The following is a 20,876-nucleotide window of genomic DNA, read 5'->3' on the forward strand; positions in this document are numbered from 1 at the left end:
CTAAATGCAAATACACTTTCGGTAACATTTGGAATTTAACTTTCATATAATCGAGAAATATTCTATTATATCCAAAAGGTACACTTACTGTACGCAGTTTAGGACAGTTGCACCCAGTTGTATTTTGAGAAATACATGCGATCCAGTCGGAAATGTGGAATGAAATAGACCAATAGAATGGACCAATAGAAATGAGAGCGCAAGATGAGAGGAAGTGTGCTATCCGAGGTGGTGTGTGAAAACATCCAGGTGCAACTTTGCAAAACTGCTCACTGTAAGTGTATCTTTTTTTATTTAATAATAATACAATTGAAATAATCTTTCTCGCTTACATGAAAGTTAAGTTCCAAAGGTTTATAAAACCGTATTGCTAGAAGGATTAATAACGTTTCTTAACATTAAAACCGAGTGTTGGGATTGTAGTCGTTGATCCAGCTGTTGTCCATACATTCAATTGAGAACTCAAGGGCTGGGTACACTGTAACTAAATATGAATAATTAAGTAACTGGTTCCACAGACTTTTTTTTGGTTTACTCAACTTTTCATTTTTAGTTTTTCAACATGAGGAAAGGTAGGCAAAAATTCAGTGGGTCTTAAAATGTGTTTTCTCAATTTTGTCTCATATGTTAATTAAACTAGAAAAGTATTATTTTACCAACAGAAAAAGGCTGTAGAAACAGTTACACACACAGTGCTTTTAACATCCAATGTTTTCAACTTACATATTTGACACCTGATTACATTGTGCAAAATCACAACCTCTTGGTTCACAGCATACCAATCTTCCTGCTCTGCCACCACGTCTGTGTCAATAACATATTGGACACATGTTGACATACATGATTGCATTGTGCATGTTAATGTCTAATGTAGGGGAGAGTGAGGTATGTTGTCACACTTGTCACGCTGTCTAACATTTACTGGGAACAATACATCACAATGGTATAAATGTCATACCAAATGAAAGAAGTAAGTCTTGGGCACTTATGTTGTATTCATTACATCTTCTTATCTTATTTCAGTATGAAGTTGTAGACCGTTAAATAGAGAGTGTGCACTTGTGACAATTTACCCCATAAGCAGGTAAATTGTCACATTACGTCGGGTAAGTTGTCACATTGGATTATCAACAAATAAGAACACAAATAATTAATTGTTTGACAAATTGGGACTGATTGCTCACCTGCTGTGCAAGTCCCATAAAGCTGCCAGATGGGCAGCACACAGGGAGAGAGTGGGGGAAGAAAGGACTCTCGTATAGTTGGGGACGGTTGCGGAGGTAACAGGAGTGAGTTCAGTTTTTGATCCCCACAGGATACAGCAAGACCAGGAGCCTAGAAGACGGTATCCCCGAGAGGGTCTCTTGGGGGAGACCTATTCTTTTCTTTTGAACTATTATTAGAATAAACACCTTTGAAACTGAGCTAATCCTACTCTGTCCGTGTCTGATCTGTGTAAAGGTCTGCCACAAGTCTTAACAAATCAGACGAGGTGTTTGAACACACTAATGCACAGTTTTGTGACAGTCTATACGAGTACATCCGTATCTGACTAATCAGACTCATCTTCAGAGTCACAGTTCTGGCAAAACATAAATTGCCTGGCCTGAGGTGCAAACATCATGGGCCCATTTGTTGCATCTCACACACTTCACCCAAGTCTCCTTTGGAAGGCTGTTTGGAAATGGCTCCACACAAACGAGGCAGAATCTTCATCTGATGATGACTCTTCTACCATTTTTCTTTTTTTAGCTGCCTTGTTCAGGTCCTGCTTCCCTTTCTTCAGAAACAGCCTTTTTCTAGATTGTGCCTATTCTTTTGCATTTCTAGTACCTGCTTCCTTTGCAAGCTGGTTTTCAGGGGCCAGCTTTTTGATATAGCTGGATCTGCTCAGGAGTTGTTAGTCCGCTATCAGCAATAGTGGAATGGTGTGGCATAAGAACTGGGCTCTGAGCTCGCAATAGGCAGGGTGCTGGGGCCTGGCAGGGCTGGAATGGTGCTGGGGCCTGGCTGGAATGTTGGGTTGTGAATGGGGCGATCTGAAAGGTTGTACCCCGGCCAGCCTGAATGTTCAAGGGGCTTGCAGCCAGAGAGTAGGCAATTACAACAATTGTTAGTAGCTACTATCTTGTCTCATCGCTACAACTCTCCGATACACAACCCAACCAAGCCGCACACAGCGCGCATCCAACCCGGAAGCCAGCCGCACCAATGTGTCGGAGGAAACACCGTGCACCTGGTAATCTTGGTTAGCGAGCACTGTGCCCGGCCCGCCACAGGAGTCACTGGTGTGCGATGAGACAATATCCCTACTGGCAAAACCCTCCCTAACGCCGCTATGCCAATTGTGCGTCGCGATGGTTACGACAGAGCCTGGGCGCGAACCCAGAGTCTCTGGTGGCACAGCAGGCGCAGCGCCCTTAACCACTGCACCACCCGGGAGGCCTGGAAAAATTGACATTGTCTTCCCAGGATTGTTCCTCATCCAGGCATCACACGCGGTGTTGATGTGCATCTTTAGTGGCCCGTAGACAGACCATTGTTTTCACTGGAAATACAGATCTGATCACATAACTTTAACAAAAAATGTCAAATTGGGGTGTGGATCAGAAAAACAGCCCGTATTTATTTATTTTTATTTTATTTCACCTTTATTTAACCAGGTAGGCAAGTTGAGAACAAGTTCTCATTTACAATTGCGACCTGGCCAAGATAAAGCAAAGCAGTTCGACACATACAACGACACAGAGTTACACATGGAGTAAAACAAACATACAGTCAATAATACAGTATAAACAAGTCTATATACGATGTGAGCAAATGAGGTGAGATAAGGGAGGTAAAGGCAAAAAGGCCATGGTGGCAAAGTAGATATAATATAGCAAGTAAAACACTGGAATGGTAGATTTGCAATGGGAGAATGTGCAAAGTAGAAATAAAAATAATGGGGGTGCAAAAGAGCAAAATAAATAAATAAATAAAATACAGTAGGGAAAGAGGTAGTTGTTTGGGCTAAATTAGAGGTGGGCTATGTACAGGTGCAGTAATCTGTGAGCTGCTCTGACAGTTGGTGCTTAAAGCTAGTGAGGGAGATAAGTGTTTCCAGTTTCAGAGATTTTTGTAGTTCGTTCCAGTCATTGGCAGCAGAGAACTGGAAGGAGAGGCGGCCAAAGAAATAATTGGTTTTGGGGGTGACTAGAGAGATATACCTGCTGGAGCGTGTGCTACAGGTGGGAGATGCAATGGTGACCAGCGAGCTGAGATAAGGGGGGACTTTACCTAGCAGGGTCTTGTAGATGACATGGAGCCAGTGGGTTTGGCGACGAGTATGAAGCGAGGGCCAGCCAACGAGAGCGTACAGGTCGCAATGGTGGGTAGTATATGGGGCTTTGGTGACAAAACGGATTGCACTGTGATAGACTGCATCCAATTTGTTGAGTAGGGTATTGGAGGCTATTTTGTAAATGACATCGCCAAAGTCGAGGATTGGTAGGATGGTCAGTTTTACAAAGGTATGTTTGGCAGCATGAGTGAAGGATGCTTTGTTGCGAAATAGGAAGCCAATTCTAGATTTAACTTTGGATTGGAGATGTTTGATATGGGTCTGGAAGGAGAGTTTACAGTCTAACCAGACACCTAAGTATTTGTAGTTGTCCACGTATTCTAAGTCGGAGCCGTCCAGAGTAGTAATGTTGGACAGGCGGGTAGGTACAGGTAGCGATCGGTTGAAGAGCATGAATTTAGTTTTACTTGTATTTAAGATCAATTGGAGGCCACGGAAGGAGAGTTGTATGGCATTGAAGCTTGCCTGGAGGGTTGTTAACACAGTATCCAAAGAAGGGCCAGAAGTATACAGAATGGTGTCGTCTGCATAGAGGTGGATCAGAGACTCACCAGCAGCAAGAGCGACCTCATTGATGTATACAGAGAAGAGAGTCGGTCCAAGAATTGAACCCTGTGGCACCCCCATAGAGACTGCCAGAGGTCCTGACAGCAGACCCTCCGATTTGACACACTGAACTCTATCAGAGAAGTAGTTGGTGAACCAGGCGAGGCAATCATTTGAGAAACCAAGGCTGTCGAGTCTGCCAATGAGGATGTGGTGATTGACAGAGTCGAAAGCCTTGGCCAGATCAATGAATACGGCTGCACAGTAATGTTTCTTATCGATGGCGGTTAAGATATCATTTAGGACCTTGAGCGTGGCTGAGGTGCACCCATGACCAGCTCTGAAACCAGATTGCATAGCAGAGAAGGTATGGTGAGATTCGAAATGGTCGGTAATCTGTTTGTTGACTTGGCTTTCGAAGACCTTAGAAAGGCATGGTAGGATAGATATAGGTCTGTAGCAGTTTGGGTCAAGAGTGTCACCCTCTTTGAAGAGGGGGATGACCGCAGCTGCTTTCCAATCTTTGGGAATCTCAGACGACACGAAAGAGAGGTTGAACAGGCTAGTAATAGGGGTGGCAACACTTTTGGCAGATAATTTTAGAAAGAAAGGGTCCAGATTGTCTAGCCCGGCTGATTTGTAGGGGTCCAGATTTTGCAGCTCATTCACAACATCAGCTGAATGGATTTGGGAGAAGGAGAAATGGGGAAGGCTTGGGCGAGTTGTTGTGGGGGGTTGCAGTGCTGTTGACCGGGGTAGGAGTAGCCAGGTGGAAAGCATGGCCAGCCGTAGAAAAATGCTTATTGAAATTCTCAATTATGGTGGATTTATCAGTGGTGACAGTGTTTCCTATCTTCAGTGCAGTGGGCAGCTGGGAGGAGGGGTTCTTATTCTCCATGGACTTTACAGTGTCCCAGAACTTTTTTGAGTTAGTGTTGCAGGAAGCAAATTTCTGCTTGAAAAAGCTAGCCTTGGCTTTTCTAACTGCCTGTGTATAATGGTTTCTAGCTTCCCTGAACAGCTGCATATCACGGGGGCTGTTCGATGCTAATGCAGAACGCCATAGGATGTTTTTTTGTTGGTTAAGGGCAGTCAGGTCTGGGGAGAACCAACCGGCTATATCTATTCCTGGTTCTAAATTTCTTGAATGGGGCATGTTTATTTAAGATGGTTAGGAAGGCATTTAAAAAAAATATCCAGGCATCCTCTACTGACGGGATGAGATCAATATCCTTCCAGGATACCCCGGCCAGGTCGATTAGAAAGGCCTGCTCGCTGAAGTGTTTCAGGGAGCGTTTTACAGTGATGAGTGGAGGTCGTTTGACCGCTGACCCATTACGGATGCAGGCAATGAGGCAGTGATCGCTGAGATCTTGGTTGAAAACAGCAGAGGTGTATTTAGAGGGCAAGTTGGTTAGGATGATATCTATGAGGGTGCCCGTGTTTAAGGCTTTGGGGAGGTACCTGGTAGGTTCATTGATAATTTGTGTGAGGTTGAGGGCATCAAGTTTAGATTGTAGGATGGCTGGGGTGTTAAGCATGTTCCAATTTAGGTCGCCTAGCAGCACAAGCTCTGAAGATAGATGGGGGGCAATCAGTTCACATATGGTGTCCAGAGCACAGCTGGGGGCAGAGGGTGGTCTATAGCAGGCGGCAACGGTGAGAGACTTGTTTTTAGAGAGGTGGATTTTTAAAAGTAGAAGTTCAAATAGTTTGGGTACAGACCTGGATAGTAGGACAGAACTCTGCAGGCTATCTTTGCAGTAGATTGCAACACCGCCCCCTTTGGCAGTTCTATCTTGTCTGAAAATGTTGTAGTTTGGAATTAAAATGTCTGAATTTTTGGTGGTCTTCCTAAGCCAGGATTCAGACACAGCTAGAACATCCGGGTTGGCAGAGTGTGCTAAAGCAGTGAATAGAACAAACTTAGGGAGGAGGCTTCTAATGTTAACATGCATGAAACCAAGGCTATTACGGTTACAGAAGTCGTCAAAAGAGAGCGCCTGGGGAATAGGAGTGGAGCTAGGCACTGCAGGGCCTGGATTCACCTCTACATCGCCAGATGAACAGAGTAGTAGTAGAATAAGGGTGCGGCTAAAAGCAATAAGAATTGGTCGTTTAGAACGTCTGGAACAGAGAGTAAAAGGAGGTTTCTGGGGGCAATACAATAGCATCAAGGTATAATGTACAGACAAAGGTAAGGTAGGATGTGAATACAGTGGAGGTAAACCTAGGTATTGAGTGATGAAGAGAGAGATATTGTCTCTAGAAACATCATTGAAACCAGGAGATGTCATTGCATGTGTGGGTGGTGGAACTAATAGGTTGGATAAGGTATAATGAGCAGGACTAGAGGCTCTACAGTGAAATAAGCCAATAAACACTAACCAGAACAGCAATGGACAAGGCATATTGACATGAAGGAGAGGCATGCTCAGTCGAGTGATCAAAAGGGTCCAGTGAGTGGAAAGGTTGGTTGGGGGTCACGGCGATTTAGACAGCTAAATCGGTAGCAAGCTAGCATAGGAGCAAGCTAGCATAAGATGGAGGTCTGTTATTAGCCAACTCTTGCGTTCCGTCAGTAGATTAGTGGGTTTCCGTGTGGTAGAGGGGATGAATCCAAATCACACAACAACAACAAAAATAAAAACAATAGATATAGTTATAGAGGCCCAAGAAGAAAAATAAATCAATAAATAAAAAAAATAAAAATTGTCCGATTGTCTATTCAGATAGCAGCCGATAAGATAGCCAACGGCTAGCAGGCCGCAGATGAGCGCCCAGGCAACGTTGCGCCGGAGGAGCCAGCCGGACAGTTCCCTCGGGTAGACAACGTCGGCAGTCTAGCCGTGAAGGCCCGGTGGGGCTCCGCGTAGGCAGCAAAACGGGTCCGGATAGGTGACTGCAGCCCAGGAGTGATTGATGGAACTCTTCAGCTGGCTAGCTCCGGAACAATTGATGTTAGCTCCGGAATCGACGAAAGCCGATAGTCACACGGATAGCAGCTAGCTAGCTGCGAGATCCAGGCATGGACGTCCAGAGCCAGCGGCCGAAATCCAGGGACATGGAGAGAAAAATTGGTCCGATATGTTCCGCTCCGAGCCGCGCTGCGCTGCACCGCGCCGTACAAAACTGGCGATAGATTCTCGAGCCAAAGGACAGCCGATGACCACAAACCGTGGTCAGCTGAGTACCAACGATTAGCCAGTAAATAAGCTAACTAGCTTCTGAACTAGCCCCTGAAGCAGCTTCAGAGTAGCTTCTGGACCAGCTTCTGGCTAGCTCCCGGCTAGCTTCTGGCTAATTTCTGGCTAGCCTCTCGGAGGATCACAGATCTGAGGTAAATAATACTTTTTTATATAAATATAAATTGGTGAAACGGATTGCAGGAGAGTGTTCTGAAGATGAGTTTTTGGAAAATTAAAAATGTATGTGAAAAAAAAGTTGTAAATATATATATATATATATATATATATATATATATATATATATATATATATATATATATATATATATATACGGGACACGACAGGACGAGGACAAAAATACGTCTGAACTGCTATGCCATCTTGGGAGAGAAAGTATCTGGTGTGACCACCATTTTGGCTGGTGTAGGGTGTCATTGTAAATAAGAATGTGTTCTTAACTGGCTTGCCTAGTTAAATAAAGGTTAAAAAAAACTAAACATCTATGGACTGACCCATGGTATACACAAATGGGCGTTTTCTAATATCAAGGAATGCCCACCCTAAGAAACGCCCCGAATTGCGGTCTGCAATTACTTCATATTGCACTTCTCCGCTGATTCGAGAAAATTGTAATGTGCGTGTGCTGTGCGTGATTACGTACAATTAAGGTAGTCATCACGTTAACAGGCTAGACTTACTACGCTGCTTTTTGTGAAGGAGGAAAACAGACGGGTGAGTTTAACTTAACATTTCTCGCTATGCAGCTAATTTAGATAAATGTGTATGATTTAAGGTCAATGTAATATTTAACAATACAAGAGGCGCACAATGACCGATAAATCTAACATGCGAATTTACAGTCTCGGCTAAGAGAGAGACGTGACGAGCTCTGGCTTTCTTTGTCGACCGAGACGGCAAGCTAACGTCAGCTAGCTACGTTGTCAGTCCTAGATACTTGGATACATGTCTCGTTGTTTTTATCCTCCTGGGGGTGGGTAAAGTTAGTTCAAATCAAAGTTAGCAGACTAACTAACGTCAGTTTGTCGCCTTTTCAATGCGAATAACACCGTCACCGAAAATATCAAAATATTGTGGCCGTAGTTCGCTACGATAATGTTATGTAAAATGAGAATGCTGTCGAGTTTGCTAGCTCGGAGATTAGCCAACGTTAGTTAACGTTAAATGGCTAAATGTGGTTTATCCTCGAAGGAAGAAGGGGAAAAAAAACTGCTGTTCTCGCTTACGTTTGCTGTCTTCCGTTTTTGGTAGGACTGTATCACGATATTTTTTTCCATGACGCAAATTTTAACGAAGCAGACTCGACTCTTTGGTCCTTTTAATGACCTGCTGTATGTAAAATAGTTAGCTATAACTTGGGGAAAAAAATATGACAATGGGTAATAAGTGACACTGGATGACATGTTTTGTTTGTAACATTAGGGCTGTTTTCCAAAATAAGTTAAATCTGCATAATGTTTTGTTTCCTTGCCACGATACTTACGAGTATCGCGATACAGGTCCTGTCAGTTAGCTAGCTCACATACTGACCATACTGCTCACATCGCTTGCAAAATAAATTCAGACATGCATGTTAAGGGCCTCTTGAGTGGTGCAGTGGTCTAAAGCAGTGTTAGCTGTGCCACGAGATTCTGGGTTTAAGTCCAGGCTCTGTCGCAGCAGGCTGCGACCGGAGACCCATGGGGCGGTGAACAATGTGCCCAGCGTCGTTAGAGGCAGCGATGTACTTGTCCCATTGCACACTAGTGACTCTTGTGGTGAGCTGGGAGCAGTGCACGGTGACATGGTCGCCAGGTGTACAGTTTCAAGGAATCAGTGTGGCTTGGTTGGGTTGTGTTTCGGAGGATGCACGGCTCTCGACTTTCACGAGTTCGTACGGGAGTTTCAGCGGCGAGAAGAGATTATAACTACCAATTACTTACCACGAAATTGGGGAGGAAAAATGGTAACAAAAGCATCTGTTAATAAATCATTGCATCCACACTGCTTGCACAGGTCAATGAGTTTCTGCGTAGCCAGGCGATAAAATAGAACTTACATGCTGATCAAACCAGTTGTGTACGCGAGCTTTGCAAAATACATGTACACGTTATTCAATCATTGCACCCACACTGCTTGGGTGCACCTGCGTGACCAGACGCTAAAATAGTATAATTGGTCCTATTTGGGTGAATTGAAGATGAACTTAGGTCCAAACTTCAGTCGGTTGCAGTAATGCACCTCAAGTTGGTTGCCAACTGCCATATAAGTGCCAAAATGTAATTGTTAACCTGTCTAGGAACAGGGTTCCGCTAGCTCGCCAACAGCCAATGAAATTGCAGGGCGCAAATTCAATCAACAGAAATGTCATAATTAAAATTTCTCAAACATACAAATATTAGACACCATTTTAAAGATAAAATTCTCGGTAGTCCGATTTCAAAAAGGCTTTTCGGCGAAAGCAGAACATATCATTGTTAGGTCGGCAACTAGTCACAGAAACAGCTATTACCCAACCAAAGAGAGGAGTCACAAAAAGCAGAAATAGAGAGAAAATTAATCACTAACCTTTGATATTCTTTATCAGATGACACTCCTGGGACAACATGTTACACAATACATGTATGTTTTGTTCAATCAAGTTCATATTTATATCCGAAAACCTCAGTTTACATTTGGCTTTGCCTCCAAAACATCCCATGAATTTGCACAGAGCCACATCAATTTACAGAAATACTCATAATAAACATTGATAAAAGATACAAGTTATTCACAGAAGTAAAGATATACTTCTACTTAATGCAACCGCTGTGTCAGATTAAAAAAAAACTTTATGGAAAAAGCAAACCATGCAATAATCTGAGTACGGCGCTCAGAGACCAACACAACCCAAAAAGACATCCGCCGTGTTGAAGTCAACAAGAACAACAAGAAGTCAGAAATAGCATTATAAATATTCACTTACCTTTGATCTTCATCAGAATGCACTCCCAGGAATCCCAGTTCCACAAATGTTTGATTTGTTCGATAGTTAATATATGTCCAAATATCTCCTTTTTGTTAGCACGTTTAGCCCGGTATTCCAAATGCATGACACGCAATTACTAGGAGCAGACAAAGTCAAAAAGTTCCGTTACAGTCTGTAGAAACATGTAAAACGAAGTATAGAATCCATCTTTAGGATGTTTTTAACAAATCTTCAATAGTGTTCCAACCGGAGAATTCCTTTGTCTTCAGAAATGCAATGGAACGCAAGCTACCTTTCACATGAACACGTGTCACCAGCTCGTGGGTCTCTGGCAGACCTCTGACTCAATCCCCTCTCATTCACCCCCACTTCACAGTAGAAGCATCAAACAAAGTTCTAAAGACTAATGACATCTAGTGGAAGCCTTAGGAAGTGCAATATGACCCATAGACACTGTGTATTCAATAGGCCAAGAGTTGAAAAACTACAAACCTTAGATTTCCCACTTCCTGGTTGGATTTTCCTCAGGTTTTTTCCTACCATGTCTGAGTATAACAGCACTCACATCATTCAAACAGTTTTAGAAACTTCTGAGTTTTTTTTATCCAAATCTACTAATAATATGCATATATTAGCAACTGGGACTGGGTAGCAGGCAGTTTACTCTGGACACACTTTTCATCCAAACTTGAAAATGCTGCCTCCTAGCCCAAACAGGTTAACTAGCTAGTGTATCGGTCATTTCATGGTGACCGACATGGTGACCGATTTTTCATTTAGTTTAAAATAATCAAATATAAATAGTTTTTCAATTATCTGAAAACAATTGACTTATTGTCATTCCCATATTGTTTATTTTCCCAGAATCGTAACTTCATCTATTGATTAAAAAAAGTCTGTGCTATAACCTTGGTTTCCTTTTGGCAGTGAGACATTTGAACAACCACCAATAAGCCTAATGCTACAGCGGCAACATTAGCAGATATTACAGTAAGTAGCTACTACAGAATCTCTGCCTGTCCTGTGTGTAGCTAAATAAACTGCTTTAACTTGTTCAGTGTATTGGTTGATTTAATTTGACAACTATGATGCTCGTAGTTCACATTAACATCATTTTCTGTCTCTTTGCCCCCACCAAAGTACTTCCTAAGGATGGCTAGCTGTGGTGAGGTTGACCACACTTTGAGCTCGCTCCCATCCAGTAAGAAGGGGAGTGGTGACTCTGCCTGCTCTGTTTCCAGTGGCTCATCACCTGCCCTGCCTGTCCCAGAATGTGCCATTTGCCTGCAGAGCTGTGTTCACCCTGTCCAGCTACCCTGCCGCCATGTCTTCTGCTTCCTGTGTGTGAAAGGGGCGTCCTGGCAGAGCAAGCGCTGTGCTCTCTGTAGACAGGAGGTTCCCGAGGACTTCCTAGAGCACCCCACTCTGCTGTCCCCCGAAGAGCTTAAGACCGGAGGGTGGGGTGCCACAGGGGACAATGCCTGGTACTATGAGGGGAGGAATGGCTGGTGGCAGTATGACGAAAGGACCAGTCGTGAGCTGGAGGACGCTTTCTCCAAGGGCAAGAAGACGGCTGAGATGCTGATAGCCGGGTTCCTGTACGTGGCCGACCTGGAGAACATGGTGCAGTACCGGCGCAATGAGCACGGCCGCCGCCGCAAGATAAAACGGGACGTTGTGGACATCCCCAAGAAAGGGGTGGCAGGCCTCCGTCTGGACACCGAGGTTGGTGCGCAGGGTTCCGCTGCGCCAGGGAGAGGGAACTCTGCAGACGGGGCTGATACTTCAGCAGCCGCAGTGCAGCAGGCTGCAGCATCTCCAGCTACCTCCACAGTCCTGTCTGCTCCTGCCAGGCCTCCCACCTCTCTGGGGGGCCAGCCTGGCAGCCCGACCAGCCCCTCCCTGGAGGACACCCTGGCCCTGCTCCACATCAGTCCCACAGATGCGCCGGAGAGGGCTGAGGTTGGGGAGGGAGAGGAGGGGGAAGAAGAGGCCACTGCTACACCCTCCATGTCATCTGGTCCTAACACCTCTGTGGATGGTTCTGGGGACTGGAGCGACGACGAGGGGGATGGGGAGGCAGTGGATCCCCGGGAGCAGAGACTGCGTTTGGGGGAGAGCCCAGAGGACAGGTCCCCCCCTGGGGCTGAGGCCTCCAGCAGCAGTAGTGTGAGGTCGCGAAGGCCTGACGGCCAGTGTACTGAAGTGTGAGCTCAACTCATCTTGAACCTCTGCACTGTAGCTAACATTCTCAGTTAATATAGGACTCTGAAACCGACTCAAACCAACCCTGCATATAACTGTCTCAAGGCAAGGAGATGCTCATTATATTAGACTTTAAAGATGAAAATTACCCCCCTGAAAATTAGTGATAATCTACATTTACTGGTGGGCCTTGGGAGCAAAGTCTTTCCCCATACAACTTGTTAATTGAGCGTTGAGTTGTTTCATGTAAGTTGTTTGAACGGTCCCTTGTCTCCAGACAGTATGTTTGTGATGCAGCCGTGTTGAAAGTAGGAGACTTCTTATTTTAAGAGACATGGGGTGGCAGGTAGCCTAGTGGTTAGAGCATTGGAACAGTAACCGGAAGGTTGCAAGATCGAATCCCAGAGCTGACAAGGTACAAATCTGTCGTTCTGCCCCTGAACAAGGCAGGTTCACTGCCCACTGTTCCTGGGCAGTCATTGACAATAAGAACAAATTCTTAACTGACTTGCCTAGTTAAATAAAGGTTAAATTAAAAATGCATTTAGCTGAATTTACCAGCTAGTCAACAGTTGTTTTGATCGGATCAGTGGTTGTTTTTCTCTCTGCGGCAGCTTGGTGTGTTGCGCTCTAGGCTGCTCCAAAATGATTAACACCATGCTCCATGACCTCTCTGATCAAAGTCAGACAACATTTTAATTTAAGTTGCTGATTATTCATCTGAAATGCTAGTCTGTTTCATAATGTGTGCATGTGTTTTAAGAGAGGGGTTGGTTTCTTAAACACTACTGGTGAGGAGGAGGACTGGTGTTTTAGATTTTAGTTTGATTAACTGTTTTTCCCTCTGGTTGTAAATTCTATTGTGTGATTACTATGATGGTAAGAAAAGAGCAACGGTTGCTAAGTGGTTTGCTGGCTGTCTCCAGCAAAACCATTTGAAGTTTTAAATGTGTTTATTTCTTACCAGCTTACTGTCAATTGTCATCTGGTCAGCTCAATTTTACTGTCATTAAGAACCTTTATGTAACTATTTTTGCTTTGTAATCTTTTGTTACATGGTTTGTAATTTTAAATAAAATGTGTGTATTCATCAACCCAAAAGGTTGATATGGGAAGTATTGTTTTTGTTGAATGGAAGCAAAAGACAAGCTGGTCACATACCAACACGACTAGCGACATGCAAGAAATAAGCTCTCTTGTATCAAATCTGGTCACATTGCATTTTTTCCTGATATTTCTCATGTGACAACTCTACACTATATATACAAGTATCTGGACACCTGCTGACAGGTGTCTAAAATCGAGCACACAGCCATCTGTTCTCCATAGACAAACATTGTCATTAGAATTGCCTTACTGAAGAGCTTAGTGACTTTCAATGTGGGACTGTCATAGGGTGCCAACTGTCCAACTGTCAGTTGGTCAAATGTCTACCCTGCTAGAGCTGCCTCGGTAAACAGTAAGTGCTGTCATTGTGAAGTGGAAACATATAGGAGCAACAACGGCTCAGCCACAAAGTGGTAGGCCACACAAGCTCACGAAACCGGACACCTGAAGTGTGTAAAAATTCTGTCCTAGGTTGCAGCACTCACTAACGAGTTCTAAACTACCGCTGGACGCAATGTCAGCACTAACTGTTGGGAGCTTCATTAAATGGGTTTCTATGGCTGAGCAGCGACACAAAGGCCTACTTCCTGTTTCAGTATGACAAACTAAAGTCCATACAGAAATGGTTTGTCGAGATCGGTGTGAAAGAACTTGACTGGCCTGCACAGAGCCCTGACCTCAACTCCATCAAACACCTGTGGGAGGAATTGGAATGCTGGCTGTGAGCCAAGGCAATTCGCCCAACCTCACTAATGCTCTTGTGGCTGAACGGAAGTAAGTCCTGCAGCAATGTTCCAACATCTAGTGAAAGCCTTCCCAGAGGAGTGGAGGCTGTTACAGCAGCAAAGGGGGGACCAACACCATATTAATGCCCATGATTTTGGACGAGCAGGTGGAACATGTTGTGTACCTCACCACTTGCTAATATCATGCTCCTGCCCTGCACAGGTCCACTGTAGCGTACCTACTTCAACAGGTTCCAACCCTCTGAATTCATCTCACACCCTGGTTTGATATTCTGATCACGTATCTGTAAGCAACACCAAAGCCTGGTGTTTGGCCAGGAAACACATGGCCTTTGTAAAGGGACGGAGAGGAAGACAAAAGGCCTGGTGGTGTGCATCCAAAATAGCACTCTATTCCCTATTTAGTGCACTACCCTTGACCAGGGCCCACTATCTAGGGAATATGGTGCCATTTGGGACATGCCCCTAGCGGTGTGTTATCCAGAGACCTGACAGCCGGGTTCACAACATAGTGAAGCTTGATCTATCAGGGAGGGAAAAGGAGCGGCTGACTCTAACCTAGATCTATGCAGCAAGGCAAACAATGTTTCATTGTTAGATTATTCAGGATTCACATGCATTGAAAATTGTAGCAGTAAGACCACTATGTGTGTTTCTGTTTTATACAAAAACCTTGTCAGGTTCAATCCAAATCTAACAGATGATCTGATCTTCCAATCTTTGAAAACATTGTGACATATTGTGGTGTTCCACAAAGTACAATACAAGCAAGATCAACAGGGATTTTATTCACATCAACAGCAATAGAAAGCATTTTGCTTGAAATACAAAGTTTACATTTTACTTTGATTTGTCATAAAATGTTGTACTGTATCTTATATGAGTTATATTTGGATCTATAAATTGCAGTTATCTGCCAAATAACATTTTACTTTTAAAAATAAGTACATTTTGATACCTGAATGTAGCAAAGATATACAGTATTTTTGGCTTCACTCCAGTCCACAGCCACATGCATAAATGCGTAGTTTTGTTCAGAATATAAATAGCAGGTACAGTAGAAAATATACCATATAATGTTTCAGTGTAGCATGTTGAAATAGCTTAAAGTTATCCCTTGAAGTTTAGTGAAGCCCTTGCACCGCAGGCCAGTTGAGAAGAATCCGTTGAGGACGAACAGATGAAAGCAATGTCTTTGTCCTTCCTTCATTTGTGTCCAAGCTGATTCTCAAGGGTCTCCATCCTTTTTGACACAACATCAAGTAAGACATTAAGGAAGTTATTGATTTTTAACTAAACACATTTTTAAACATAATGATTGCATCCTAAATGGCAGACTATTTCCTTTATAGTGCACTACTTTTGACCAGGGCTGATAGGACTCTGGTCAAAAGTAGCACACCATACAGTAAATAGGGTACCATTTGTAAAGCATTCAATGTCATGGCAATATTAAAGCTCTTATCTAAAGTATGCACACCACCACAGAGCTGTAAAGGATATTATTCTGGGTCAGTCTCCTAAACTGTTCGCTGACCTGCCTCTGGAAGAGCATCATGTTCTCACACTTACACATATCTTGAGGGGAGGGTTTCTCTGTTCACAGACAGACACCGTATGGATTGTATTTTAGGAACAGACTGACACAGATCAAGTGCAATACAATTATTAATTCCCAGAGCCGCACAATATACTGTACAATGATAGGCCTCCAATTGTATGGTTGCTGTTGTACTTCATAAAATCACCTGCAGGTGGCAGAGATGTACAGCATTTTTCCCCTGAACATAAAGTACTTACCGGCTCCTCAATAAATATTTACTGAAATGCAGTGCATGAGAGAAAATCGATCTAACACACATTTTAAACTGGGTGGTTCGAGCCCTGAATGCCGATTGGCTGACAGCCGTGGTATATCAGAGGTATACCACGGGTACAACAAAACATTTGTATGTAATCCTCTAATTACATTGGTAACCAGTTTATAATAGCAATAAGTCACCTCGGGGGTTTGTGGTATATGGTCGTTATATCACGGCTAAGGGCTGTTCTTATGCACGACGCAATGCGGAGTGCATAGGAACCGCCCTTAGCCGTGGTATATTGGCCATATACCACACCCCTTCAGGGATTATTGCTTAAGTATAAAAAATTATATGGAAGTCTATAAGCACCACCATAAACAATCGGATTAGTTTTAAGACTTTAGATGGGGTTAGGGGCATTTTTTGATTTAGTATTTGTATTTATAGATTTGATAATTTATTCAAGATGAGACGATTTGTGCACTGCAGGAAAAGTGTGAGAAATAATGAATAATGTGTAGCTGTGATGGATCTTTAATAAGAAAGTTATTTTAGAGTGTGTTTTATTCATTGGGTACCTTTACATATCCGTGACTTCAATTTGTCTGTAATTTCTCCCATGTTGCTAAAATCTTCAGCATAGTACAAATGCTTATCATCTGGCTCGGAAGCAATTTCCCTGAGCTCCTCTTCGATGGCTTTACCAACACCAAGTGCATATATCGTGATACCTGGGGGCGGGGAAGCAGTTCAGAAGGAAGTGGATGAATGACTCCTTTAAGAGAAGATGGTACTCTATTAAAGGCTCTTTAAATGGCTCTGCAATCAGAACAAGTTCAGCAAACACGATGTAAGAAACCGTACCGGCATCCTTTGCCTTAGTGGCCCATTTCGACACATCATCCTGGGATCGTCCGTCGGTGAACACGATGCTGATCCGTGGCATGTCGGGCCTGGCCCCCTCCTTGGCAGAGAAGCTGTACTCAAACATGTGACGCAGGGCAGCGCCCGTCATGGATCCTCTGCCCATGTACTGCATCCGCGACACGGGCCCTGTTGATGTCCCGGCCTGAGGTATACTGACCCAGGATGAACTCTGTGCGGACCTTACTGGAGTACTGCAGCAGCCCCACGTGGGTGCCCGTGCCGGACACGTCCAGAGAGTACACAATGCTGTTCACAAACTGCTTGGCAAGGTCAAAGTTGGCCGGCCCCAGGCTCTTAGAACCATCAATTACAAATACCAGATCCATCACTCCATCTGAACACTGCCGTATTAGAGACAAATAGTGTTGAGTCGCCACGACACCCCAAATCAACTATACCATGGCAAGACAGCAGAAGAATGTACTAGCCTACATTACTTAAACAATGTCGCTGATAGGCTAATAACTGGCTCATTTTACAATAATGGCCCAACATTATGAAGACCTACCTGTGTGCAGGTCAGGGGCGCAACTTTGGTTTTAGAGTGGGGGGACATATTGTTATTTTTATCCAGTCAGATAAACACTCCAAACAGCCTACTGGCCGCTTAGAGGCGTCCACATGGTCCTAAAGCACACCGTTGCATCGTTTTGTATCACATTCCAATGATAAAACTGGGGGGGACAAAAATGCAATTTCAGAATGTGCGGGGGGACAAGTCCCCCGTCCCCAGTGAAAGTTGCACCCCTGGTGCAGGTCAAATTCAAATAGTAATAAGGATCATTCTCATTAATAATGGAAATGTGTGTTCTCTACTCTACTCCAGGCTTCATGGTACCAAATACATAGTCATTTTAATGCAACATTGGGTAATAATGTGCATGAATATCCATCTATCTACCTATCGAGGACTACTCTTACTTCCTTCATGACATGTGCCTGTCACTGTCAAACGGTATGGAATATTCCTCTTAATCCAGGAAAAGAACACCCTGGACTAGAGGGAGCATCAGGATTAACCATGACCTCATAATCACAACTCACAATTTATGTAACATATAAATACCAGGATGGAAAAACACTCAGTCACAGTCAGACCCATTACAAAAGAGGAAGTTAGGTGTATATTTGAAGGCAGTCCAACTTCACCTCAGTCACATAAGCATTAATACGTAACACATTCATTCTAACATTTCAATTCAAAGGGATGTGAATCCATTGGGCCAAAACAGCATGATGCATAGAGAAGATCCTCTTATTACTGTGCAATGTCCAAAAGATCTGTTACCACACAGCTGATAGTAAGACATGGAAGCATGTCTGAGTTTGTAGCCTTCTCGACATCTACACACAAATGAATCAATAAGCAAGACTTGCTAGTATGTTGAAATCTAAGTAAAATGTTGAATACAAATGATATTTCTACGTATTAGGTGAGACTGAGATACAGAAAAACAGAAAAATGATTTTTCAGTGTTCACACACTCATGTTCACACCTGTGGTCGCCAAGAGCACAGTGGTCAATCTCTGAGAGGTGTTAGTCACATCGGGTACAGAGATAGAAACAAGGCAGGAGAGAGAAAGGGACAACGCATGCTAATATTCTTTCAGGGAAGTAACACTTCTACACTGTTATATAGAAATATAACAGTGACTCACATATTCACTACATTCAACAGATAAATACATTACAAATGTTTTCCTCAACACTGCCCACGCAGTGAGCACAGCACTCTGTTGCTGAGTCCTCCAGTGACTGATATTTTGAATTAACAGTTTCTGATTGCTTTATTTGTTAGATTAAATATATTTTAAACCATTTTCAGAGGTGTACTGGCACTTCCATCTCAGGAGGGGGGGGGAAGTTAAGTACAGTGTTGTTAATAGCACAGTAACACAGTTCATACAACCAGAGGAGTGATGAACTTACTGCTGCAGGTCTTGCCATCGCGGTTGAGAACATAGCCCCTCGTGCATCTACAGACGTAGGACTCAGGAGAGCTGACACAGTCATGCTGACAGCCATGGTTCCCCAGGTCACTGGGGGGGGGGGAGGTAGAGACACACATAGATGGGCTTGAATTCATACATTATTCTCAGGATGTCAAAAAGAGAATAGGTGCCTTTAATTTGAAATGTTCTTTATTTCCTGTGATACCAGTTGTTTCTACCTATTTTTTTAAGCACTTACAGATTATGATTAACACATTGGGCTCTGAAATCAATATTCCAAATGTGTTAGGATTGTAATACACTCGAGAGGTGTGCTTTCTGAATTGAATTGAAATGTTTATTGTGCAATTTGCATCGGAACATACACTCTTAGAAAAAAGGTGCTATCTAGAGCCAAAAAGGTTTGTTCGGCTGTCCCCATAGGAGAACCCTTTTGGTTCCATGTAGAACCCTTTCTACAGATCAAACCAGATGGAACCCTGGCTGTCTGTTATGATTTCTTAGTATTCTGATACCATGGACACACTCCCCCATATTTCAGCAGCCAGTGAGATGATTCAAAAAGCACACTTCCTCTTGGAGATCTCCCCTATGCTACTCTGAAGTCTGAAGTTCCACTAGAGAACTAGGGGCACGTCCAAATGTGGGTGGACTTGGACTTCCACCTCCACCCTTCAACTGCTTAAAGAACTGATTGTGAACACTACAATAGTCAAGCATAGTTGCATCACTGAGCCAGTCCATGGATTGAAATGTAACCAAAAACGAAGTATTGTTTTCAGTATAATAGACCATCAGATTTGAGCAATGAAAGGACATATGAAAATCTGGAATTCAGGTTAACCTTCACAAGCAGATAAATTACTTGTTTTCAGGGTAAATTCATTATTTTTGTTCTATGTTAACTTTAGTCATAACCACAAAAAAGAAAGAAAGAAAGAACGAAAGAAGAAAAACTTAGAATCTCACTTCGGCACGTGCTCTCGTCCTCGTTGAGTTCATACCCAAGCCGGCAGCGACACTCGTAGCCGAGTACCCCTGGCATGTTGGCACAGATGTGGCACAGCCATGGTCCACCACATCACACGGGTCTTCCACTACAGAACCAGGATGACCACAAAATAGGCAAAGACAGGATTGAATACTACTGCTGTAGCTGACCCTAACCCTAACCCTGACCCTAACCCTAACCAGAACCCTAACCAGAACCCTAACCCTAACCCTAACCCTAACCAGAACCCTAACCCTAACTAGAACCCTAAACCTTCCCCTATGCTTCTGCTGCTGTTCACTCACTGCGGCAGGTCTTGCCATCAGAGTTAAGGGTGTAACCCCTTCTGCACCGGCACATGTAGGAGGCTGGGGTGCTCACACAGAGGTGATCACACTGATGGTCCATCACAGAGCATACATACACACACATACATACAAATAATACATCCTTAGAATCTCCATCAATATAATGATTAAAGCACATGAGAGTATTGAGAGATGAACAGAGAGAAAACACCTCCACACAGATTGGACTGGAAGACGGAGATGATAGAGAGAGAGAGAGAGAGAGAGAGAGAGAGAGAGAGAGACACAGAGAGACACAGAGAGAGACAGAGAGAGACACAGAGAAAGAGAGACACAGAGAAAGAGAGACACAGAGAAAGAGAGACACAGAGAAAGAGAGAGACAGAGAGAGAGACAAAGAACTTGTTCCTCAGGCTACCTTGCTGGGATAGTTGTTATGGGTTAACTTGTTCCCTTGGGCCTAGACTACCTTGCTGCTGTAGGTGTTGAGGGAGAACTCGTTCTGCACCACGCTGCCGTACTGCAGCAGCCCGACGCGCGTCGCCTCCGGCCCCACGTCCAGGAAGGCCTCGATGTTGGTGATGAAGATCTTGACCTTTTCGTAGTCGCTGGGACGCACGCTGCGGGAGCTGTCGATGATGAACACAAAATCCAGGGGCTTGCCTTTACACAGGCTCTCTGGGGAAAGACACAGGCATTACTGGAGTACAGTAGGCCAGGCATACTATATGTGATAATTACACAGGCATTACTGGAGGTACAGTAGGCCAGGCATACTATATGTGATAATT

At 43.8% G+C, this 20,876-nt stretch overlaps 1 protein-coding gene and 1 pseudogene across 2 annotated transcripts; one reads left to right on the plus strand and one right to left on the minus strand.

The window, feature by feature from the left end:
• Positions 1-195: 195 nt before the first annotated feature.
• On the plus strand, positions 196-13,348 carry LOC110511568 (E3 ubiquitin-protein ligase rnf146). 2 transcript variants are annotated; one of them, XM_021592445.3, is made up of 3 exons: positions 196-274; positions 10,970-11,032; positions 11,183-13,348. In XM_021592445.3, exon 3 carries the CDS (start codon positions 11,195-11,197, stop codon positions 12,251-12,253), a length of 1,059 nt encoding a protein of 352 aa, XP_021448120.2. In that variant the 5' UTR covers positions 196-274; positions 10,970-11,032; positions 11,183-11,194; the 3' UTR covers positions 12,254-13,348. The 2 variants fall into 2 exon arrangements, with proteins under 2 accessions (XP_021448120.2, XP_021448119.2); XM_021592444.3 differs by lacking the exon at positions 196-274 and adding an exon at positions 7,652-7,809.
• A 2,834-nt stretch (positions 13,349-16,182) lies between these two features.
• LOC110503735 (matrilin-1-like) lies at positions 16,183-20,782 on the minus strand (annotated as a pseudogene).
• Positions 20,783-20,876: the final 94 nt, after the last annotated feature.

The sequence above is a fragment of the Oncorhynchus mykiss genome, chromosome 3 (genome assembly GCF_057628025.1).
Source record: "Oncorhynchus mykiss isolate SJ-2025 chromosome 3, ASM5762802v1, whole genome shotgun sequence".
Classification (NCBI taxonomy): domain Eukaryota; kingdom Metazoa; phylum Chordata; class Actinopteri; order Salmoniformes; family Salmonidae; genus Oncorhynchus; species Oncorhynchus mykiss.

Excerpts from the sequence above, each read along its gene's own strand:
- LOC110511568 (XM_021592445.3), top strand. The coding sequence starts at position 11,195 with ATGGCTAGCTGTGGTGAGGTTGACCACACTTTGAGCTCGCTCCCATCC.